General features: G+C 43.7%; 1 protein-coding gene across 1 annotated transcript in view; it reads left to right on the top strand.

The window, feature by feature from the left end:
- The first annotated feature begins 3,183 nt into the window (after window positions 1–3,183).
- LOC148016841 (Ribosomal L28 family) overlaps window positions 3,184–26,465 on the top strand; it is a 32,683-nt gene continuing 9,401 nt past the window's right edge. The window contains exon 1 of the mRNA XM_087663149.1: window positions 3,184–3,469. Coding sequence (XP_087519275.1) covers window positions 3,369–3,469 — 101 coding nt within the window. The 5' untranslated portion in view covers window positions 3,184–3,368. The remainder of the gene's footprint in view (window positions 3,470–26,465) is intronic.

Below are 26,465 nucleotides of genomic sequence, written 5' to 3'. Positions count from 1 at the left end.
ATGAAACTATAGCTTCTCTCTCTCTCTCTCTCTCTCTCTCTCTAGATGCTCTTCATGATGGCAATGACCATTTGCCATGAGATGGACCATCGAGCCCTATTTATCTTGGGAGCTTATCTTCATACAAGATGACATGCGATTGGAAGCTTGGAGTGTAGATGTGTTGTGAAGTGGAACACACACAAAACCTAGCATCTCAAATACAAGTGACCTCATAAACATGAAAAGAATTGTACAAGTTAACAAATTTAGAAAGAATGAAGAGAAAATATACAATGAGACCCAACATCCCCCTTAACAAAAGTCACAGTTTACCATCCTCCATTATGGAAATATTAAGTTATATAGGTACACATACATTCATACCTCATGTCTACATATAAAGGAAATACAAATACAAATAAAAAAGAAGGTTTCGTATATGCGAAGGTCTCCTGGACGTCGCTATACTAGCAGCAAAGCCTTTTGTGTAGTGCATCTTGATATTTCGACATTGCCATTCCATCCAAGGTATGCTAAAACCCCAAAACAACTCTTAATGCTTTTGTGTCGTGCATCTTGATGTTTTTACATCACCATTGCATCCAAGGTATGCTAAAACCCCTAAAATATATCTTAGTGCTTTGAATTCCAAAAATAAGTGAGATGCAACAAATCTATTGTTTGCCTTGCTCTATAGTTTTACATGCAATCTTGTTACTTTTGTGCTCATAATAGTATTATGCATCCTTTTTGGGGTTTTCCATTTCCTAGCTTGAACACTTGTTTGCCTTGATCTATAGTTTTACATGCAATCTTGTTACTTTTGTGCTCATAATAGTATTATGCATCCTTTTTGGGATTTTCCATTTCCTAGCTTCAACACTTGTTTGCCTTGATCTATAGTTTTACATGCAATCTTGTTACTTTTGTGCTCATAATAGTATTATGCATCCTTTTTGGGATTTTCCATTTCCTAGCTTGAACACTTGCTTTTGTCTAAGGATTCCTAAGACCTATCTCATTATGGCTAAAGCCTAAATTATAATTCTACCCTTAAAAAAATAATTATCTTGTTCTAAGACCATAATACAAAGGTTACAACAACAATAGATCATTCTTCACACAAGCACACAAATTTATTTGTGCAATAGTAGCACCCATAATAATAATCTCTCACACTAAAAATAATTACATATGCATAACTTTCTCTAATAATCTATTGATTGGAAACACCATGTAGATTACTCCTTGCCATTTATTAGCCACACACAATGCAACCAATGTTACAAGTGGCACTACATGTAATAGGTCACTATTAATAAGCAAATAGACAAAATAAAAATCCACAAAATAAATTAATGAATAACATCTATTTTCATTATAATAGAATAAACAAATTAACATAACAAGATGTGCCATCTAAGCCCATTATGCTAGCAAGCATGCATGCCATCTAGGCCTGCTATGTGTATGGGTAGGTGGGCAAGTCATTGTTTTTGAGATGGGCAAGGCATGCCGCATGACATATGGAAGCATTGATTTTTGGGAGAAAAATTGTTGATAACAATGACATCCCTATCCAAATGGGCCCACGCATCATCCATATAACATCGAAAAAATCTAACACCCATTGATACTCGCCACCCTCGCAATTGAAAAGTCCACACCATCTCACCAACTAAGAATTGAGACTTGTTGATATGAGGAAACTGAGACTACTAATTGTGCTCGCAAGGGGGTGGAGACCAAGGGGACATCATATGTGATGATGTGCTATATATTCTAACATTCAAGGGAGATACCATTATCTCTTCAAAGGGGCTTTGGAATACTATGTTAGGTGATGAAGTTTGAGGATTATAGATTCATAAGGCTCTTCTTATTGGAGATCAATGTCACAACAAGGCCTCCCTTTGAGCCAAGACATCACACATAGAACTACCAAAGATATATGAGAAACTTTTTCAAAGCTAGTACCAAGCATCCACTATCCCCTTTTGATTAGCATGCTCCACACCCTATGTATCTAGTTTGGTGATGTGAAGGAAGGGACCCCCATATCCTCTCCATATCACAATAGAATAGGAAAAGTACATTGTAAGGTAAGGACTTAAGCTTAGATTTACCTCCCTAAGAGCAAGTTTACAACTTATTGTGCTTTAAAATGCACTAAGTGCACTAGTTTTGCACTCTTGGCATATGTGCACATGCATGCATACACACATGTATGCAAATGGGGAATGCGCTATTAATGCACTAAAGGCACATTCATACTCACTAGTTTTGCACTCTTAGTACACATACACATGTATGCAAATGGGGGTTGCACACCTCAAGTGAACCCCACAATTGGATGAGACCTTTTGCTCTATTTGAGGTCACACATGATACTTGCTTTTACCTTTGAATATTTGAGTTGGTCCTAAATAGTGTTTATTTCTTCTTAGTTTTGGTCCACTAGATTCATTACGAAAAGGGATAGTATATTATACTTGCTTTTGCGTTTGAAAATTTATGTTGGTCATAAATAATGTTTATTTCTTCCTAGTTTTGGTCTACTAGATTCGTTACAAAAAGGGATAATTCCCACTAATTGAATATCAGGTTATTTCTTCCTAGTTTTGGTCTACTAGATTCGTTACAAAAAGGGATAGTTCCCACTAATTGAATATCAGGCTCAAGGTTGTTACTTTAGAGATCACTCTAAGATTAGTATCTTCATCTATTACTCATTTGATAGCCTTTATGAAAAAATGAGTTGCTCATGAGGTTATGTTCCTCTCTTTCCAAAAGTATATTAATAGGTGCTGATTCATGTATGGGACTTGAATCCACCAAGGTTCAACCACAAATCCCCATATCTCTTGGACCACTTCACATTCATGGTTGTGGCAATATGAATTCTCAATGAGCTCCACATAGTTGCAAAACCAAAGGTAACATGTACCAAGCATGTATTAGGCATCGTTCTTTCTCTTCAAACCATTGGTTACCCCTTGACCATATAGGGATAGGAAATCATTGGCTTTTTTTCTCTTTAAACCATTGGTCACCCCCCGACCATGTAGGCATGGACAATTGTTGGCTCTTGTTCTTCGCTTAGACAAGACGAAACATGTAACCAAACATGTATTAGGATCACCCTGACTCTACATGTATAGGCAATATTTGGTTCTTCTTTTTCACTTAGACCAAAGGTAACATGCAATCAAGCATGTTTCAGGCCTTAGAACACCGGTAACCATATAATACTATGCCCCTAGTCTCAAATTTGTCTTGAAAGGTGAATCACCTGCCAATGATTTGAAGAGCTTGCGGGTTTATGCCGGCACTCTGCGTGCGCGTTAAACCCCCATCCCACCTCTCGCCCAGAAGCAGCAGCAGCCATGGGCCAGACGAAGATCGTGATGAAACGGGCCCTTCGGGGGCTTTACGGGGGGAAACACATCCAGTTTGGGAATCAGATCAGTGAAGATGGAGGCAACAAGTAAGTCAAACAAAAAACTCTTCTTCTCGATCTCATTTGTTTCAGCAAGTGTTGCTCTATGTGCGCTAATCATACGCATGTATTAGTAGGCTCTGATATGTACTCTCTTCGCTCTCCGAGAGAGAGAGAGAGAGAGAGAGAGAGAGAGAGAGAGAGAGAGAGAGAGAGATCTTGTTTTCTTTTTCTATGGAGGAAAAAGAATTAGTTATCAGAAATCTAAAGGAATGCATTGGCATAAATCAGCATAATGCATTATAAGATAAGATAGACAGTATGGATGATGCCTGCAGTCTAACAGCTCCATATTTTGGCTAATTCAAAAGCATAAAGGCAGCATGAAGCTAGGAATTGCAGCAAAACAGCACCAAGCAGCAGAACAGAATGAAGCTGGACTGGTGCCATGAGTGAGCAGGTTGCAGGAACATGATTTGCACTGGATGAGAACTGATGGAATTTTGCAACACACGTCCTGTTGCTGTGGTTGAAATTCAAACTCCTTGAAAATAGGGAAACCCAAGTAGAAGCCTTATGCTTCTGGAACTTGTGCAAAACCACAGGAGTCAACAAAAATACAGTGCTACTGCTGTCCATGTACAGAAAGATTGCTACAAGAAAAAAATTCTGATGATTTTAGGAGAAATTTCATGAGTTGGCGTATGGTTGTCTACCCAATTTCTTTAGAAAAATTGGGACTTTTGCCTAAAACCCCCAAATTGCCCCAAAATTTTGGGGAGTTAGTGTTTGGTACACAAAAATTACCCAATTTCATGCAAAAAATTCGGGGCATTTCATGAAATTTTGGCAAATAAATTTGTGGCTTTTGTGCAATTTGTCCAAATCCATTGATATTGAGGCCAATTACACCTTCTACATCGACATTCGTAAACATTGGAGCATTTTCAGCCACAAAATTTTCTTTGCCATCATTAATTTTGTAAAAGCTTGTTAGTTTTTTGGCATTTTCTTTGCTTTTTTATATTGCTGCACCTACAGGTACACATTTGGCAGTAGTTGTGAAAAATTAGTTATACCCAACAAGCAGTGGCAAGCCAAAATGATTTGCTTAACTTTTTTTGGGACTTTGATAAATTGGATGGCACTAATTATCTGATATGGTCAAACATGATGAAGCTTGTTTTAGTTGCCAAGTAGCTTTGGGGTTATATATTTGGTTCAGAGGTTCGGTATGTAGGCCCCACTATAGAAAATGTTGCAGGTGCATGGATCTTCCGCTCTAGCCCTTAGTGCACCTCCTACCGCTGATCAGTGGAGATAGGATGGGCAAGATGCCCCATTGCCCAGGCACTTACTTTGATTGCACTCTCGTGCAAAAGATAGGTTATTGTACATATTTGTTCGTGCACAATGGTCAAGGGTGCTTGGGACGAACTTGCTTCATTGTATTAAGTGCGCAACAAGACTTGTGTAGCCTATTTGCACGTCTACATTACACGTGTCAAGGACATAATGGAGCAACTTGCAAATATTGATGAGATAATTCTTGATGCTTCTCGTTTCTATAGTCTTGGCTAGTCTACTTGACACTTATTAGAGTTTTGCTACTATACTTTGCTTACTTGCAAAAGGAGATGTTTGTGCATACACATTTGATGCGTTGGTGTCACTGTCATTGCAAGAAGAGCAATCATGGGTGAATAACTCTAACATAAGTATGAAAAATCAAGCATTTGCAGCTAGCCATAGGAATAAAGGGAAGTCATGGAAGCCATCAAACTCAAAGGGTAAAGATAGATCAGCTTCTTCCACGGACTCTTCAAGCACCAAGAATGATGGTATTAAGAAAAAAAGATGCAATTATTGCTAGAAAAAGAGGCATGTTATTGAAGAATGCAAGAAAAGGATTGTAAGTGAAAAAAGGAAGCAATTGGTGGGCATGATTGTTGCTGAAAATTCAGCCAGTGTGAGGAATGCAACGACACATTTAGTGGGTATGGCCCTAGTGGGTGTGGTCATTCAGCTCTATTCAAGGGAACTCTTATTGATGATAACCTGCTACAAGGTAGGTCTATATCAAGGGAGGAGAAAGGTGTCACGTGGGTTGGGGGGTCTATTGTGTTGCCTTTGAAGAAGTTTGTGAGGGATCTTTGACCTACATGGGTTCGATACCAATGATAGACTAAGGCTAATAGTTTGCTGGTTTGATCTGTAATTGGGTTCTCAATAGTGAAGTAGAATGAACAAAAAGAAAATGTGTGTGAGTTGTTTATTCACCTTCTAACCTTGACAAGATCTCTTTTTTGGACTAATTATCTCAATCCTTAGCACATGTGTGTATGCTTGCCAGGTCACCCACTTAGCTCTAGTTAAAGCCAACCTTCCTTCTCAGAGAGGGTGATGATTTGATTAATCAACAATTATAGCAAGTATAAAATTCACATAAAGTGAAAATGCACATTTCGCCACTTTAATCTTGGATAATAGAATGCTTGTTGACCCCAAAACAAGTGCCCCTTGCGGTATTTTTAAAGCTTTTATTGAAAGTGGATGGGGTACAATTGAGATTCTTTGATCTCCTCCACTAATCCAAGTGTCAAAAGTGACTAGCAAACCTTCAAACCAAATTTCCCTTTGGTTTGCTTGGGGGTTGTTCTTCACCCTGCTCCTTGAAAGACAAATTAAGCCCCAAATTTGATATGGGCTGGCTGGCCTCTTGAATCTCCTTTAGAATATTTAATTTTAGCTATTGGAATTCAAGTCCTAGGTTCCCAATTTTGAGTACGCATCCGAGGTGGCTGTCAAGCCCTAGTTTTTGCTGTAACTTAGGGTTTATAGCAGAGATTCTCCAATATCTTCACATCTGATGACTAAAATGGCTGGATTTTGCTAAGATAGCTTGAGAGATGGTTGTAAAATGAGAGAGAATGGTGTAGAGAGAGAAATTTAAGAGTCTCATCACGAGAAAGTATGAAAAACTGCTTGCTGCCTTACTCAAATAGCCATGGAAGTTGTTAGCTATAGCTTAGGACCACCAAAAAGGTTGCTATCCCCTCTTGTATGCTGTCACCTACATTAGAGGGACCTTGGGTTGTTGTCACCTGCACCTAGTGGGCTCCAAATTGCTGTCACCTACAGTAGGATTGGTTCTTGGTGGCTGCAAACCGCATAAGTAATATCTCCTTGCTCTCTAATAGTGCCTTCCTCTTTCATAATGACTGGAATAGATTTCTACTAGTCCCCAAAAACGTTTTTTCCACTCGCATAGGCAAGTTTTACCAAGTGGTAGCCTTTCGATCCCATTTTTCTAGCATTATCTAGCTTGTTGAATTAATTTTTAGAATATTAATTCTAGAAAGTAATTTAATAATTATTCCAGAGTCCTAAAAAATTTTCAACCAGCCAATAATTAAACTGGCTAGGCTAATTTGTCTCCCAAGTATTCTTGAGCAATTATTGACCCTTAGACCGTCATTAATTAATTGATTAGTGCTTAGTCTCTAATGTCACCACCACTGACATTAGTGCCTAGTAAATTGGCCTAGGCCAAAATTTGACATCAGAAACATAACTTATTACAACTTTTATCTGGCATGAACTGATATTTTGGGGTCCCAGATCCCATATTGTGAAATAATTAACTTGCACCTCATATGTGCAAGTCACATTAACACATTTGATTAGCTTTTAATCAAATGCTAAGCAAAACAATAAAATTTCATGTTCTCATGACAAACCATCTCCTTGGAATCCTTGCAATTGTCCTCGATTGCTCTGCAATCTGCCAAAGCATTTGTTGCCACTAGTGTTAGAGTGCAGCGGTGCGGAAGCGTAGGACTGAGAGAGAGAGAATGCAGAGAGAGAAGAGAGAGAAAGAGACAGTGGAAGATGAAGATCTGATGTATAAAGTGTGATGTATACAAAGATATGCAGATATATACACGGGCGCACTGCGTTGGACTGCGTGTCTCCACCTCGACGATGCAACCTGCTGTTCACCTCGAAGTCTGCTGCAGTCTGCACTGTCTCTTGTCTGAAATCTGCGAACAGAGACAGAATCTGCGCGTGCCACCAGTCTGTAATCTGCGAGCAGAAAAGTGTGGGAGACTGCTGAAGAACTCGGCTATGAATAGCCAGAATCTGGGCAAAAAAACAGGCGGGTCGGCTGTATTGCAGTCAGTTGGACTGCCACGTGGCAGTACGACTGGACTGTGCAGTCCTGGTCAGGCTCTGATCTCTAACACCCCCTTTCAGAGCCTGGGCGGGGCAGAAGCCTGAGGGATCTGGAATGTCTCCAAAGTAGAGCCTGTGGAAGGGCCTTCGTAAACAAATCTGCAAGATTGTCCTCCGTCTAGCAGTACTCCACAGTGATGGTCTCATCCAGAAGCTTCTCTCTGATGAAGTGGTACTGGATCTCTATGTGCTTCGTCCGGGCATGAAAAACAGGATTTCGTGCCAAGGCAATGCAACTCTCATTGTCATATTGCAGCAAAGTAGGACGAGTTTGGGGGCAGCCAAGCTCCTCCAACAATCTCCGAAGCCACACAGCCTCACATGTGGTGGAAGACGCGGCCCGATACTCCGCTTCAATAGACGAAAGGGCTACCGTGGGCTGCTTCTTGCTACTCCATGAGATAACACCTGCACCCAAGGTAAAACAGTAACCTGTAGTAGACCGCCTGTGGTCCACATCACCGGCCCAATCCGAGTCGCTCCAACTGCAAGTACAAGATTTGTACCATCTGTCCCTGCGGGATAATGAATCCCTAAATCAGACGTCCCCCTCAAATACCGAAGTATCCTCCGAGCAGCCTGCCAATGCACCGTCTGAGGTTCACTCATGAACCCTGCCAAGAGCCCAACAGCAAAACAAAGATCAACATGAGTGTTGAGAAGCCAAATCAATGAGCTAATTAACTAACGATAGCGGGAAGGATCCGCCATGGGAGAAGCTGAATGGGAAGTGGCCTTCTAGTTCGGATCCATAGGAGTAGAAAGGGTCCGACAATCCTCCATAGCAAAAGAAACCAAGAGCTCCTGTACATATCTCTGCTGAGAGATGAAGATCCCCCTCTGAGACTGATAAATCTCATGGTCCAAAAAGAAATGGAGTAGACGCAAGTCCGTTATCTCGAACGTCCGATGTAAAGTTGACTTCGTCTCTTGGACTTGCTGTGCATGATCACCTGTGACAATCAAATCATCAACATACAACACAAAAAGCACACAACCATCCTCGGAAGTGTGAACATAAAGCTGCAGATCGGCCTTAGAACGCCTATATCCCAACCGTGACTGAAGGAACGAATCAATCTTCTCGTTCCATGCACGCGAAGCCTGCTTGAGGCCATACAAGGCCTTCTTCAACCTGTAGACTTTCCCATTTGAAGATCCAAAGCCAGGAGGCTGCTCAACATAGATCTCCTCCTTCAAATCACCATTGAGGAAGGCCGACTTCACATCCAACTGGTAAACAGGCCATCTCCTGTGGCCAGCCAAGGCAAGAACAGCTCGAATAGTCGCCATACGAGCAGTGGGGGCAAAAGTATCATGACAATCAATCCCTGGGCGCTGTGCAAAACCTTTAGCAACAAGGCGAGCCTTGTGCTTGTCCAAAGAACCATCGCTAAGATATTTGGACTTGAAGACCCATTTGACGCCAATCACCTTCTTATTCGGGGGGCGTGGCACAAGTGACCAAGTGCCATTCCTCTCAATAGCCTCCAACTCGGCTTCCATAGCTTTCTTCCATGGTGCGGACTGTAAAGCCTCCTTCATAGAGGTGGGCTCTTGATCCTGCATAACACGGGTCATCAAACAATAGTTAAATCAAACAAGCTCCGTAGAATGTGCCTGGTGCCTCCGTGACCGTCGCGGACCATCCTGCGGTCCTCACTCCTCAGAAACCCCCTCGATCCCTGAATCACGGAGTGTGTCACGGGCCCAACGAGGAGGAGGCCGGACCTCCCCTCGTCGCTCTCCATCAACTGAAGACTCTGGGATATCCACCGGTGGTAACTCCTCGGGGGTGACCGGTGGAACAGTAGACTTTGTGTTAGAAACAGAATCAGAATCAAAAGGCACGGGCTCCAAAGGAACTGTAGCGGGAGCCCAACTCTCCCCTGGATCTCCAAGAACGGGATGCTCCTCACCTGTTGATATGGCCGGAACCTCCACAAACCGCACATCTCGACTAGTGTACACATCTCGCTTGACGGGATCATACCTGTCTTCGGGAAGTTACTTCAAATTTATCACGGTGAGCCTTGGGAATGTGAACATAGGCATCACACCCAAAGACCCTAAAGTAAGAAACATCGGGCTTAGTCCCAAAGTAAGCCTCAAAAGGTGTCATCCCATCAACGGCCGAAGTGGGGGATCGATTAAGGATGTGGACTGCAGTAGCCACAGCCTTGGCCCATAGAACCTGAGGGGTCTGTCGGTGCTCCATCATGGTGCGCGCCATCTCGATCACACTGCGGTTTTTCCGTTCAAGAATGCCATTTTCTTGAGGAGTGTTGGTATTAGCAAACTCCTGGTGAATACCTTTATCTGCACAAAAACGAGCAAACTCATTAGAAACAAATTCACCACCCTTGTCGGATCGCAAGGTTTTCAATCTCCGGCCTGATCGGTTCTCCTCAAAGAGAAGCTAATCCTTGAAGTGGGAGAAAGCTTCTGACTTCAATGCCAAGAAATAGGCCCATGTCATCCTGCTGTAGTCATCTACGATCAGCATGAAGTACGAGCTCCCACGCAAGGACTCGTTCCTCATAGGGCCACATAGATCCGTAGATACAAGCTCCATCGGTGAAGTAGACTGCCGCGAAGCTGTGTGGGGAATGGCATCCCTATGCTGCTTCCCACGAATGCAGGAGACACATGGCTGCTGGCTCACCACTATATCCGGCAACCCTAGAACAAGCTGTCCACATGACGCCCTCCGAAGATAATCATAGTTGAGGTGACCAAACCGAGCATGCCATAACTCTGACTGTGTCTGAGAGGTAAGAAGAAGAGTAGAGAGGGCGGTGGAAGACTTCAATTTATAGATGCCATTCTCCTCATATCCGGATGAGAGAACCTTCCTTGACCCACGATCAAGGACTTGCCCCGAATCACTGTCAAACTCCACCAAAAGTCCAAGGGAGCAAATCTTATGAACTGACAGAAGATGATACCCTAAACTTGGTACATGCAAGACCTCGGAGGTATGGGTACCACCACGTCCATCTGGAATAAGTTGCATTTCCTGCAATAGACACTGAAGAGCTATCTCCAATGAGAACTTGCCCGCGCGAAGGTCGCAACTGGGCAACACCATCTGATGAAGGAGTCATGTGCCGGGAGGCACCACTGTCAACGATCCACTCTTGAGCCTGCGGAGCCGTTATCGCAGCATCAGAAGCATTCGGTGAAGAGTCCTCAATGACAGCTAGATGAAGAAAATGCAGCTGATGAGGGTGCAGCCACCGCTTCAGAATCCTTCGTGTCCTTCTTGTCTTTGTCAGGGCAATCCTTCTTCCAATGGCCAGTCTTTCCACAAATATGGCATGTGGATTCTTTGTCCTTGTCCTTGTCCTTCTTTGACTTGTTATCCCCCTTCTTCTTCTCTTGGTCCTTCCCCTTCTTCTGAGAGGCTTGACTTGTCAGTGCCTCCGACTTGGAAGCATTCCGTCCCTTTAGTTGTTCCTCTTGGTCCAAGACCATAGGAACCAACTCTTCCCAACGAAGAGTAGACTCTCGCCCCGAAGCAATAAGGGCGGAATAGAAAGTACCGAATCGTGGTGGCAACTGGGACAATAGTGTGATCGCCATGTCTTCGGAGAAAATCGGCTTTCCCGCATTCTGAACCTGCATCTGAAGCTGTCTAAGCTTGTTGATATGCCCCCGCAACGAAGAAGACTTCTTTACGGACAAGGTCCGCATCTGAACCTCCAAAGAAACCCTCTTCATAAGGGTCATCTGGTTGTACATCTGATCAAGCTCCAGCCATATCTCCCGAGCCACCGTCAAGTGCTCGATGTGAGCTATCACGGCTGTAGTACAAGACAGAAAAAGAAAGGAACGAATCCTGGCATTCAGTTTGTCCCAGTGAGACTGAGCCTTGGCCAACTCCGCATGAGCATCGGAAGAGAGTTTGGACTCATCTCTTACCGAGGGCCGGTCGATCTCCTCATGTACAAGCTCCGCCAAATCATAGGACTCAAGGATGGCCAACATCATGATGCGCCAGATGCGGTAGTTGTCGCCATCAAGCTTCTGATCTGCGGGAAGAGCCGGTAAGACAGGCACCTTCCGGTCCATAATTGTCTGGAACTCCAAGTCAATCTCTGTAGACATCTTCACCTGTAATGCCTTCACAAACGCAAAAGCAGCCCCCTCTGACTGTGAAAACTCAGCCTACTAGGGCTCCTCCGCGTCCTGAAACTTCTTCACCCGCCGGAGGCGATGAAAAAGCAAAACCTGCACTTTGAAAGCTGAAAACTCAAACTTCCTCCTCGTCAAACAGCAGTAAACAGCAGCAAATCCACCACCTGGACTCCTTTCTTGCGTGCCCACGCTCGCTTCAGCCTTGTTTCGAGGCACAGCCCTCCTGCCTGCCCTCAAACGCTGAAAACGCAACCTTGTGTCGCGATAGAAACTCCTCTTCAGGTTGGTTCTGCGCTCAGTCAGCCCTCCAACACTGCTCTGATACCATGTCAGAGTGCAGCGGTGCGGAAGCGTAGGACTGAGAGAGAGAGAACGTAGAGAGAGAAGAGAGAGAAAGAGACAGTGGAAGATGAAGATCTGTTGTATAAAGTGTGCTGTATACAAAGATATGCAGATATATACACGGGCGCAGTGCGCTGGACTGCGTGTCTCCACCTCGACAATGCAACCTGCTGTTCACCTCGAAGTCCGTTGTAGTCTGCACTGTCTCTTGTCTGAAATCTGCGAACAGAGACAAAATCTGCGCATGCCACCAGTCTGTAATCTGCGAGCAGAAAAGTGTGGGAGACTGCTGAAGAACTCGGCTGTAAATAGCCAGAATCTGGGCGAAAAAACAGGCAGGTCGGCAGTCAGTTGGCCGGACTGCCACGTGGCGCCACGTGGCAGTCTGACTAGACTGTGCAGTCCTGGTCAGGCTTTGATCTCTAACAACTAGTGGAAATCCATACTAGCATTGTAGTGAAACATGTGCACCTATTGCTCAAGTATGCTCATGCCCTTTGCATGTGAAATTTCAATCACTTAAACTAGTTACAATGCACACACATGAATCATAACCACTGTTAGAACCACAAGGCATGCATCCACATGTCAAAACCCAACGAACCACCAAAGCAAAGTAAAGTATGAGCTAAGCATGACCAATGCCTTGTAGCAATGATGTACCACATGATGACATACATCAACTACAAACTGCATGTAACTTATGCAATTGTACTTCTCTTGCATCACCCCCAAATGTACATTGCATACCATCCATGTATTTCATACATGCCTTGAGAATGCATATCACATCAAAATGTACATTCCATGTATTCCATATATGTCAGTAACCTTGCAAATGTATAGTTTGAGAGACTAGGTGCAAACTATACCATATGCATAATAGGTGACGACAAAGGCTCGAGTAGCGTAGTTGACGATAGATAGGCGGATTGGGTGATTGGAGAGCAATTGGTGGGCTGAAGTATGGTGATGCTTTTGGTAGTAGATACAAGCACGATTGACTGGCTCAACCAAATGGATATGTATCTAATACATTTGTACGTTCAACATTTGTACCATGAGTCCCAAACATAGTGGGCTGCATATATGCATTGCCAAACTTGTAACTTTGTGCCCCAACATCATGCCAATGTTGCTATACATGGGGTTATACATATTACCAACCATACTTGGATACGTTGGGACTTGCACACCATGCATCGGTTGCTGTATATCATAAGGAGTTGTGCCATACATTCTCGTATGCGGTCCTTGGCCTACCATAGCATGAAAACTAGTGCCACCACCAAAGTACCCCAGTTGCCCCATCATTGTATGCATGCCCTGTTGTCCAAAAAGCATTGGATTGGCACTTCCAAGTTGGCCTTGCATATGCATTGACTGCCCCACTGGCATCATTTGCTTATGCTCATTACCCACATTTGGAATATCATGCTGTTGTATTGGCTCTTCCTTTGGTGCCTCTTGTTGTTTCGAAGCTCTTGAAGGCAATTTTCTCTTTTTACCTTTGGTGCCCTCTCTTAAGAGGTTCAAAACCAAGGATCTTTTGCCAATTGCACAAGCATTTCAGCTGCTATCCTCACTTGGTCTTTAAACTAGTCATCAAATTCCTCCCTCTTGTAGGCCATCGGCTTCTAAAGGCCTAGAAAGCCCCACATTTTTCTCTAAAGCAACATTGGTAGCTCGTTGTCCATGCTGCGTGGCTTGTCAAGGATCAGGCATTGCATTTTCCCTAACACTTGTGAATTTTTCAGATTGAAATTTAAGAGGCATCATCCTTGCTTGATCCCATCTCACTATTTGAAGACATTCTTACTGCAATGCTTAGCTGAATACAATGTCAACACTAGAGCAAAGCTTTTGACCTTCAATCAGGTGCCTCGGGCCCACCAAGTCAAGGGATTTGATGGTATCCTGATAATGAAACCATGAAACCAGTCTTTGTCCTTGGATAGGGTGGTAATGACTATATTAGTCAACAATTACAGCAACTATAAAATTCACTTAAACTGAAAATGTACACTTTACCACTTTAATCTTGGACAATGTATAACTTGTTGACCCAAAAATTGGAGCCCCTTGCGGTATTTCTATAGCTTTTATTGCAAATGGATGGAGTACAATTGAGATTCTCCAATCTCCTTTGCTAATGGGACTGTTAAAACTGGTGCCCCTTGCAATATTTCTTTAGCTTTTATCGCAAATGGATAGAGTACAACTAAGATTCTTCGATCTTCGCTTATGCGAGTGCGCCTCTTGTTGTCCAAACTGACCAGTAAGCCTTCAAACCAATTTGCCCCTTGTTTTGCTTGGGATTTGGCCTTCACCTTGCTCCTTGAAAGATGAATTAAGCCTCAAATCTAATATGAGCTGGTTGGCCTCTTGAATCTCCTTGAAATTCTTGCGTTTCAGCTGTTGGAATTCAAGTCCTAGGCCCTCAATTATGAGCACACATCTTGAGGTGGTTGTTAAACCCTAATTTTTGCTGTAAATTAGGGTTTATTGCAGAGATTTTTCAATATCTCCATCTATGATGACTCAAATGGTTGGATTTTGTTGAGATAGCTTGAGAGATGGCTGTACGATGAGAGAGTGGTGTAGAGCGAGAAATTTCAGAGTTTCACTGGGAGAAAGGCTGAAAAACTATTGCTGCCTTGCTCGAATAACCATGGAAGTTGTTAACTATAGCTTAGAACCACCAAAAAGGCTATTGATCCCTCCTGTATGTTGTCACTTACACCTTGAGGGCTCCAAATTGTAAAGAAAATACCCTAACGCAGAAGCATAAACAGAAACCGTAGGACAAAGCATAGACTGATAAAAGAACACATTGAATAAATGAAGTGATATGACTACTAATAATACGATGCTCATGCAACAAACACACTATGCAGTGAATGAATATTGACCCTTAAACTCTTGTATCTCAGGAATCATGGCAGGGGTAATGAGCTAGACAGTGTGTCGTACTCCGAACGGATCCCGAATCACAGCAAGGTAGCCTCCGGATGTTGATCACCAGTAAACGCAACAATGTGAGTTGGATCTGATGCAGATTGCAGTCTAGAGAGAGTGTGCTGAAAACGCAGGCTGTAGAGGGAGGTAGACAGCAAATGCAGGAGTGTGGAGGCTGGTGATAGCTGAGGAGAGAGAAAAACTGTCAGGCGCAGCAGGTAGAGAGAAAACTGCCAAACGCAGCCGTGAGGAGAGAGAAAACTGCAGACGACAGCTGATAGGTGAGAGAAAGACTGTAGTAGGAGAGAAAAAACTATCAGGGTGGCAGCTGGGGCTTGCAAACACAGCAGTTTGCTGACATGGCAGGTTGTACAATAGCAGTGCAGATGACCAGCAGTTAGTCGCTAGGCAGAAACAACAGCAATCATCGTGTGGAGGGCTGGAAACAGGCGCCAGACTGTAGGGAACAGTAATGGGCAGCAAGGGCTGAGATGTTCTCCGTGAACGGGGTGTGGGCAGCAAGCTGATAACACCTGAAACCTGCAAAAATGAGATTAAGGAAAGAGTGGAGGGCTGGCTGCCAATTTATAGAAAATTAGAGTTCTAGATCTTCTCCCACTTAACTCTCTTGGTCCGCTCCCCATTTTAGGGTTTTGGCTAAAATAAGCCTAAAATAAGCATGTTTTGGGGCTGTTTAAGTGGCTAAGAGCAATTCTTAGCACAACACCTCCTCTCAGGCCCAAAATATGGCGAGAAAAGTAGGCTAGCCAAAATATTGATTTACCCCAAGGCGTCCCATTTCAAAACAGCCAGGGCATCGAACAAAGGGTGCACGTCGGCTGCCCAGTGGCTTACCAAGCCTACAGAGGTGATGGTTATCTGAGGCTAGGGCATCAGACCAAGGGTGCTCGATGGCTGCCCAAGGGCCTACCAAGTCTTCCAAAGGCGGATGGAATCAATGGACTTGTTTTTTTAAAAATTTTACTATTATTTAAATGTTTTGAAAATACATAAGTAATATAGGGGCAGCGACCGATTAAGTGACAGATAGGAAAAGATAAAGAGAGTTTTAAACCCAAGTCAAGCACAAAACTAGCAATCCAATCCCTCGCATTGACCAGGATAAGTGCCTAAGGATGAGAAAAAGTATATGTATGTGCCAATCATGTGGTGAATATGTGGAAAGGCAAAAAAGAGGATGGTGGGCTTAGCAAGACAAGCAAAACAAGCAAGCAAGCAAGGGTAGGGAAATTGCCTTTAGGAGAACTGCCATGTGTTATGCTACTCAAGGCGAATAGTACCTAGCTTGACTCCCACATGCCGTGTCCGTGGTGTGATGATTGGATTGCCCGCAAGGGCAATGACACTCTGGTTGTCCCAATAGACAACTGTGGGAGAGTCACATGGAAAATGAAGCGCCCCCAGTAAACTCCTCAGATAGATGGCCTCAGTGGTGCCATCGAAGAGAGCCTGGTACTCAGCCTCGGCCGTGGAAGCCGCCACCGTTTCTTGCTTACGGCTAGACCAAGAAATGGGAGCCGTGCCCAAGGTAAAGAGGTAGCCACCATGGGAACGCTGGGTGTCAGGACCTCTTGCCCAATCAGAATTAGTGTACCCTTGCAAACATAAACCAGAACCATATGTCAAGCCATAAGAAAAAGTACACCGCAAACGCAACACATGAAGATATGCAATCCAATGTGACATCCTAGGTACTATGAAATACTGACTGAGTATGCTAACTGAGTAAAGCTAAATCTGGCCTAGTGTGAATTAACCAAAGAAGTTTTCCTACAACAGAATGATAGGTGTGTGCATCGAGGGGCTGTCCTAGGGTATCCTTCAACAAGTGGATAGTAGGATCAAGAGGCGTGGCCATTGGTAGTGTTTGATCCGAAGTGTACTGTTCCACAAGTTGAAGTGCGTACTTCTGCTGTGACACAAAAATACATCCTCCAAAACAAACTACCTCCATCCCCAAAAAATAGGACAACAAACCAAGGTCTGTCATTTCAAATGTAGCTTTAAGCTTAGCCTTAATTTCTGCTATGGTAGTAGAATTTGAACTTGTGATGAGTAAGTCATCAACGTATAGCAGGATATAGCTAACCCTCTCTGGTGTGGATCGAACACATAAGTTCGGGTCATAAGGGGTAGAATGGAATCCATGAGTCTGTAAGAACTCATCCATTCTATGAACTAAGATCGCGGCGCTTACTTCAGCTCATATAGAGCTTTCTGCAAGTGGAATACCTGATCCCTAGGGTTCCTTGAAGGAAAGCCTGGTGGTTGCTCCACATAAACTTCATCCTTCAAGTATCCGTTTAGGAAGGCACTCTTGACATCCATCTGATGTATTGGCCAGCTGTGGTGAGCGGCGAGTGCGAGTAGCAACCGAAAGGAAGTCAACTGTGCAGTAGGGGCAAAGGTCTCTTCATAATCAATGCCGTGCTTCTGTCGAAACCCTTGGACTACAAGGCGAGCCTTGTACTTGTCTAAAGTCCCATCAACTTTTAGCTTTGTCCTAAAAATCCACTTTGTCCCAATGACTTTCTTGTGGCTCGGACGATCCACCAATGTCCAAGTCTCATTTCGGTCAATACTCTTAAGCTCCTTTTCCATGGCCTCGCGCCATTGAGGGTGCTGAAGAGCCTCCTGCCATGTATTCAGGTTAGAATGCGCTATGTAATCAGTTGTAAACAATGTTGCAAATGATGCTTGAAGAGCAAGCCGAGTAGATCTTCTAGGTCTCTCCGGAGTGGAATCCGGTGGTAGGATCCTCGAATCCCACATGGTCTGTTGGTACTAGCGAGGTAACTTGTCTCGCGAAGGGGGCATGGGAGCTGAAGAAACTGCAGGAATGTCAGGAGTGGAAAGTAGACCAGGCTCAATAGGCACGATCTCTGATGATGTGGAAGAAGAAAGTGGAATGGAATCCGGTGCAGAATACTGTACAATATCCCTCTCGTAAAAAATGACATCCCGCCTAACGATCACCTTGTTTGTCTGAGGATTGAACAAACGATAGGCTTTCCCTTCAGAGGAATATCCCACAAAAATAAGGAGATCAGCTTGGGGAGTAAGCTTACTTATCTTGTCATCAGGCGTGTGTGTGTACGCACAACACCCGAAGACTCTAAAATGGGAAATAACAAGCCGAGAGCCAAAAAATGCCTCATACGGGGTCTTTTGAGGAAGAGCCGCAGTCGGGCACCGATTGAGGATGTACACCGAAGTGTTAACAGCCTCGACCCAAAGGCGCTCAGGAAGCTCTGCTGTGAACAACATAGAGCGTGCCATTTCCATGACTGTGCGGTTCCTACGCTCTACAACTCCATTTTGAGAGGGGGAGTTGGTAGAGGTAAGCTGGCGAGAAATGCCATGCTTCTGTAGAAACTCAGAAAACTTGTGGGAGAGAAACTCACCACCGCTATCACTCCTCATGCACCCGACAGACGACCAGTCTGGTTATGAACGAGCAATACCCAAGCAGAAAAATATGTGAAAGCATCTGACTTATGCTTGAGGAAGTACGCCCACATGTATCAAGAATGATCATCCACTATTAAAAAGAAGTATAACGCTCCGTTCAAAGCGGGAGTGGATGTCGGTCCGCAAAGATCAATGTGAATCAATCTAAGAGGCTCCTCAGCTCTATATGTAGACTGTTGAGAAAATGGGGTACGGTACTGCTTCCCGAGCTGACAGGCTTTACAGACATCTCGAGCTAGCTTCAAGTGTGGAAGGGCTCAATCAGTGCATAGCGTGACAACTCATAAAGTGAGTCATAGCCATAATGCCCTAAGCGAAAATGCCAAAGACGCTCATTGTGCGTAGGCTCTCGAGATGTGGCTAAGGCTTGGAAGCTATGAAACACGGAGCCCTCCGTTGTCGGCTTGGTGAGAAAGCGAGTCATGTGGTATAGGCCATTAGGTTGTGCCTCACCGCGAGCAATCACTAAACTATTCTGAGAGTCAAGGACCTTGACTGTGGTCACTATAAAGAAAACTGCTCGCCCCAATCGGCAAAGTTGTTGAACAGATAACAAGTTCACCCCAAGCTGAGGGACATGATATACATTGTCCAGCGAAGCCAGATCTGGACCCTTGTCAGTGGCAAAACTGACACAACCTTGAGCCTGAATCTTGACCGAGGAGTTGTTTCCTACATGGACCTGCCTGGTTGCAGGGGCTTGGGTACGGAAAATGTCCTCCATAGGAGTCATGTGATGTGTAGCTCCATTGTCCACAACCCAAGCTGGAGCTGAAGTGCTCAGCTATGACAAGTGGACCTCTGCAGTAACCTCGTCAGGAGACAACTCACAGATGTGGACGAGACTCGTATCGGATGTCTCTACGGAGACGATGTGGGCCTCTGCAGGCTAGTCAGACAAGCCCTTTGGAGTTGAGAACGTTGTCGACTGAGATGACTGTGCGGTGGCAGTGTGAGTCTGATCTTTAAACTGCCCCTTGCTATCACCCTACCTCCCCTACTGGGGGTTGCCAGACTGTGAGGTGGGGTCTGACACTTGGGTTTTGGTGCTCTGCCTTGTGTCTTTGATCGACACTCGTCGTCAAAATGGTTAGCCTTTTGACAATGTTGACAATACCTATTCTTTTTAGGTACATTTTGCCACCCTGGTTTAAGTTGTGATTGGGAGTTTCCTTAAGAATCCCCAGATTGATTTAGCTTTTGAGTTTGATTTTCATTTTGAGTGGAGGGTTGGTTTGATTTGCCCTTCCCTTGTTGCCCTTTTTGAGAATGAGTAACAAGAGTCCCCTCTGAAGAGGAATTCATATGAAACTGATCGAACAACCATGCGTAATGCAACAACTGACACTCAAATTCATAGAATGTAGGCATGATAGGCTTTGAAACTATGCCTTCCACAAAATTGAAGTATTTCTTGGGTAGTTTATTTAGGAACAATGTGACCTGACCGTCAGAGGACTTGGGAGTCCCCGTAGTGGAGAATTCAGTGAGGAGACGGCGATACTCAGTCAACTTGACTTTCAAGTCATCCCGGTTAGTGATTTTGAAAAGCTGAAGCTCATTGTCAAGATTAATACGACGGGTCCTATCCCGAGCTGCATAGCGGTCAGTCAAGTGTGCCCATTGCTCTGACGCTAAGTCAAAATGCTGAAGTTGAGAATGAAACTCAGGTAATAAGCCCTGCATCAGCTCGACAATAGCATAGGCATTCCTAGCCTTCCATGAGCAGACGACCTTGTATGGAACAAATGCGGGATCGGGTTGGGGTTCCAACCCCTGCACAAGATCCCATAGGTTCTGTGAGTCAAGGACATGTCTCATCAAATTCGACCAAGTAGTAAAATTTGACCCGTTAAAACAAGTCTTTTCATTAAATACATTCTTGGCAGAAGATGAGCTAGAACCATGAGGTGTTGAGTAGGTGGTGTAAGATGATGGTGGGAAAGATGGTGGAGGTGGATGTGTCTGATAAGAGAAAGAGGGAGGGGGAAGAGTTGGGTAGGCAGAAGTAGGTTGTGAGTGTTTAATGAGTGCCGATTGATGCGGAGGCATTGAAACGTGAATGTTTCCATAAGGTGCCGGTGTAGGTGGAGGCATTGGGACACGGTAGCCTTGTCCAAAGTGAGGCTGGAACACAACAGTATGACCAGAAGGTCCACTAGGCAATGCTATGGAGGCAAACTGTGGAGGCAACTGATCCACACTCGGGGAGAGACTGAGTGGGATATCCAAGCTGCATTGATCTCGAAAGTGTGTATGAGGTAGGTGGAACACCACCCGGCTGAGGGAAGGATGAGGTCCTAAAGGATGTGCCTATGTTTCCATAACCCCCCGGTGTGATGTGCGGTGCGACACAAGGTGTCTGAAATGGAAATGTAAATGTAAATGGTGTAAATGGAAGTAGTGAAGCAGCGGAAGAATGTGGTGGGATAGGTGGGTTTTGAAAGTGAGGTGTATGAGGTGCAGATTCTTTTTGTTCATTTTTATCATTTAAAAAGGATTGAAAATGAAACTCTGAAGATGATGATGCACCATGTAATGAAGTAAAGGAACACCAAATTCATTTTGATTATGTGAAGTAGACGGAAAAGAACGAAGGGTAGAAGAAGAGTTACCTGGCTTTTTCTTATAATCCCCTCGACGTGTGTTAACATACAAGAATTGGTTCTCAAGAGGACCTTTTCTGTAGTCAACAGACTGGAATCTTTCTTCCACATGATCTCTACCAATATATTGCAAAACAGAAGAGGTAAAAGAAGAAGGCACAAAAGACGAATCAAAAGTACCTTGCACCGGAGAGGACAGAAGAGTCTGAAAAAATGGAAAATACTCCGGATCTTGCTCTCCAAGAGGGGGCCCCATCCTTGATGGAGGTCTTGACAGCCCTGCGACATCATCAGATTTACGTGGAATATTTGAAGAGTGAAAATTGTGCATACCTTCATTCAGAAGCTTTTCTTGAAGGGCAAACCTTCGGTCAAGCTCCTCAATCTTCTTTCATCGATAGGCTATGATCAATTTATATTCTTCAAAGGTCAGCTTGTCTATCTTTTCTTCCATGTACTCAGATGTGTCTTTCACCATGTTGGAACTTTGTGGAGCAAGCTGATCAGCCCACTCTCGCTCGGTTCTCGACATAGGCTGTTCTGGAGATTGAATCGGTGTTGATGTGTTCGAAGTCATTTGAACCTACTGTTGTTCTTGCTTCTTGCGAAGAGCTCTCAGATCAAAGGCCTAGGTTTCTCAGAGAGTACCAGGCTCTGATACCATGTAAAGAAAATACCCTAACATAGAAGCATAAACAGAAACCGTACGACAAAGCACAGACTGATAAAAGAACACAGTGAATAAATGAAATGATATGACTACTGATAATAAGATACTCATGCTACAAACACACTATGCAGTGAATGAATACTGAACCTCGAACTCGTGTATCTCAAGGATCAGGGCAGGGGTAATGAGCTGGAGAGCGTGTCGTACTCCAAACGGATCCCGAATCGCAGCTAGGCAGCCTCCGGATGTCGAACACCAACAAACGCAGCAATGTGAGCTGGATCTGATGCAGATTGCAGTCTAGAGAGAGAGTGTGCTGAAAACGCAGGCTGTAGAGGGAGGTAGACAACAAATGCAGGGAGTGTGGAGGTTGGCGACAGCTGAGGAGAGAGAAAAACTGTCAGGCGCAGCAGATAGATGGAGAAAACTGCCAAACGCAGCTGTGAGGAGAGAGAAAACTGCAGACGACAGCTGACAGGTGAGAGAAAGACTGTAGTAGGAGAGAGAAAACTGTCAGGGTGGCAGCTGGGGCTTACAAACGCAGCAGTTTGCTGATGTGGCAGGTTGTACGACAGTAGTGCAGATGACCAGCAGTCAGTCGCCAGGTAGAAACAGCAGCAATCAGCGTGTGGAGGGCTGGAAACAGGCGCCAGACTGTAGGGAACAGTGATGGACAACAAGGGCTGAGATATCCTCGGCGAACGGGGTGTGGGCAGCAAGCTGATAACACCTAAAACCTGCAAAAACGAGATTAAGGAAAGAGTGGAGGGCTGGCTGCCAATTTATAGAAAATTAGAGTTCTAGATCCTCTCCCACTTAACACTCTCGATCCGCTCCCCATTTTAGGGTTTTGGCTAAAATAAGCCTACAATAAGTATGTTTTGGGGCTGTTTAAGTGGCTAGAGCAATTCTTAGCACAACACAAATTGCTGTCATCTACTGTAAAACTAGTCCTTGGTGGGGCTGCAAATCACATCAGTAACATCTCCTTATTCTTTATCAGTCTACTTTTGTCTCATGATGGCTGGACTTCCATCAATCCCCAAAATCGTTTTTCATACTTGTATGGGCAAGTTTTGCCAAGTGGCAACTTTCTAATTTAATTTTCTAGCCTTATCCAGGTTATTCAATTAATTTTAAGATATTTAATTTTGAAAATTAATTTAATAAATATTATAGTTTCCAAAAAAAACTCCACCAGCCAAAAATAAAATTTGGTAGGTCAATTTGTCTCCCAAGTATCCCTTGAGTAGTTATTGACCCTTTGATAGACATTAACTAATTAATCAATGCATAATCTCTAATGTCACCAGTGACATTAGTGACCAATAGGTTGGTCTAGGTTGATACCGGGTATATGACCTAGTATATGTTAGACAAATTATAACAACTTTTGCCTTTGACATCAAATGATATTTTGGGGTCCTAGGTTCCACTCTATGAAGGAATTATCTTGCACCTCACATGTGCAAGTCACACTAGCACATTTCATAAAATTTTAATCAAATGCTAAGCAAAGCAATAAAATTTTATGTCCTTTTGACACTAGCTCTTATTCATAGGCATTGATTGGCTTGGGCCCTATACATCTAATTGGCCTAAGCCCTTGGTAACATGTATAGCTTGCTTGTGTTGTTAGTCGTGCCTCTCTGAATCCCATATGTATTTTTTCCCAAATGTCACATCGATTAGTTAACACCTTAATTTATGTGACAGGCATTGAGACAACATACACATCCACACGTAAGCATGTAACACAAGCAACGTGAATAGAAAATCAGTGCTTTACCCTGTGTTAACAAACTACTATCAAGACGTAGTGCTTGTAGTTGAGAGTTTTCTTATGAACTTGCAATGTTAACTTGATGCAGCACTTGATAAGTCTGTTAGCGACTAGTTAAATGCAAGTAGTGTTAGGTTACCAGCTCATTTTCTTGAGATTACATTGTCCCAAACAACATGCACAAGCACAAGACTTACGTGGCAACCAACTACAAACATTGTCGCAAGCAGCTATAACAAAAGCAAGAAAAGCAACATGTTTTACTTGTAATCTTAAGAATTTGCAAAAGACATACAACATCAGCAAGTAATCATGAGCATACTGCCTTAATGAAACCTAGACATCTGATGCCATGTTAAAAGAGCTATACGATGCAATAGAATAATGAATTATGAAGGAGACAATGGACAAACTGTAAACACGAAAGACAGAGACAAGCTAATAGGAATACGAACCAACATTGAGAATCAAAGGGTGCAATGGTTGGGAGCTAGCTCACACTCCACATGCTAATCTATCTGCGCATGAATTAGGGCTTGCTTGTGTGTGAATGAGTGAAATGACTTCTACGTGTAAGGAGAGGTGTAGATGCTAGATATAGTATTAAGTATAGTGGTGTTTTCTAATGTCTTCAAGTGCACATATTGTACACTATTTTGTCTTTCTAACAAAGTATATGTGAAGAAAATACCCTAACAGAGAAGCACGAATAACACCATATGACAAAGCACAGACTGATAGAAGAACATAGTTAGGGTTAGGGTAACTCAAAGACAATGAACACAGAGAATGAATGAAATGATATGACTATTGAATATACAATGCTTATGCAGCAAACACACTATGCAGTGAATGAATACTGTACCTCGAACTCCTGTATCTCAAGGATCAAGGCAGGTAATGAGCTGGAGAGTGTGTCGTACTCTGAATGGATCTTGAATTGCAGCCGGGTAGCCTCTGGATGTCGAACACTAGCAAACGCAGCCAAGGAAGGTTGGATCTGATGCAGACGGAAGTGCAGGAGAGAGAAAGACTAAAAAACCAAGTGAGGAGAGAGAATAAGAAATGCAGGCTGCAGGATAGAGAAAATAGTAGCAACAAGTTGAGGAGATGATGGTGACAGTTGGAGGAGAGAAGAAATCTGTAGGGCGGCAGTAGTTGGGGTGTGCAAACACAACAGATTGCTGACGTGGCAGGCTATACGATAGCTGGATGAGGGACAACAATAGCCGCTTAGTTGGAAATAGTAGTAAATTGATGAGAGGGTTGGAAATATGTGCTAGTGGTGTGAAGACTACAATGGACAGCTTGGATTGAGATGTCTTCTGTGAATGGGGTATGGACAGCAAGCTGAAAACACCCGAAACTTGCAAAAACAAGATTAGGGCTGAATGGAGAGTAGTATACCTATTTATAGAAAGTTTGGGCCCTCCCAAGTGGATTTGTGCTTATGGGATACAGACACTCTCTAGGAACACATTTTTTTTAAATAAACAAGGTTTCTTCCTTAATTAAGCATGTTTTGAGGCTGTTTAAGGGAAGCTAATGCATTTTTAGCTCAACACCCCTCTCAGGCCCAACAACGGTGCTATGAGAAGTAGGCAAGCCAAGTCCTTTTTTCTTTATCTTTTACCCCAAGGTGTCCCATTCCAAAGCAGCAGGAGCATCGGAAAAAGGGTGCACGTCAACCGCCCAGTGGCTTACTAAGAGTAGAGGCGATAGTTATCTTACCAACGGAGCCCAAGTGATCACCCGAGAGAGGCCAGGGCATTGAACAAAGGGTGTACCTCGATTGCCCAGTGGCCTACCAAGTCTTGCAAAGGTGGATGGAATCAGCTATGGACTTTTTTTTTTAGGGCTTTGTAATTTTGATAGATTTAACATTAAATGAGGGTTTCAAATTAGCGTTCATCCTATTGAGTATCCGTGCCCCAAATAGGAGAGTGATAAGGGATGATCAGACCCAAGACCTTTACAAAATAAGCATACTATCCCTACCATTACTGGGTGTTGGGGAAGAAGGAAAAAGGCTAAGGTATGGGTGGCACAAATATAGCAAAGATGTGAAGCAAACAAGACAAGTAAAGCAAGCAAGCAAGCTAGGGAGAATTGCCTTGGAGATTGCCATGTGCAATGCTACGAATATGGTGGATCTAGAGTCGACCACTCCAAAAGACTGAAAAGGGATAAATGCGCACAGATGCATGCTTACATGAACAGAATGCCAATGCATGGGATAATGCAAAGGGAGATGTAAGATGTCATGCTCATGCAAAATGCAGTGCAATGGTGCCACTTGGATAGTGCCCTCGCTGGGGAATTATTCACTCGTCCAAGTACCCGTTTACAATCATGTCATCCTGACAGTGCGGATGAAGTTACAAATGTCCATATAAGTACAATACAAAAGATAAATGAATGAATATCTAAAAACTGTAAGGATAATCACTGTCACTATCAAGAGAAGTAGTTGTCCCCTCTTAAACTGGAAGGGAAAGCAAGAAGGAAGCACCCTCTCCTCGTCAATCTAAAGAAGTAGGGGAGGGTGTACGCAAGCCGATCCTGGGTAGAAGGTACTGAAGAATTGGCTAGTTGACCGCTTTGGTCAAAATGTTTGCAACATTGTTTGATGAAGGCACAAACTCTAGGCGGATAGTGCCTAGCTCAACCTGCTCTCTGGAAAAGTGGAAGTGGACTTTCACATGTCGCGTCTGTGGTGTGATGATTAGATTGCCCGCAATGGCAATGACACTTTGGTTGTCACAGTAGACGGTGGGAGAGTCACAAGGGAAGTAAAGTGTTGTTGATAAGATCCTC

Source organism: Lygodium microphyllum, chromosome 22, assembly GCF_053477565.2.
Source record: "Lygodium microphyllum isolate KBCC chromosome 22, Lygodium_microphyllum_v1.1.10, whole genome shotgun sequence".
Taxonomy (NCBI): Eukaryota; Viridiplantae; Streptophyta; class Polypodiopsida; order Schizaeales; family Lygodiaceae; genus Lygodium; species Lygodium microphyllum.
Note: the sequence above shows the minus strand (reverse complement) of the source record. Positions and strands in the feature narration are given on the sequence as shown.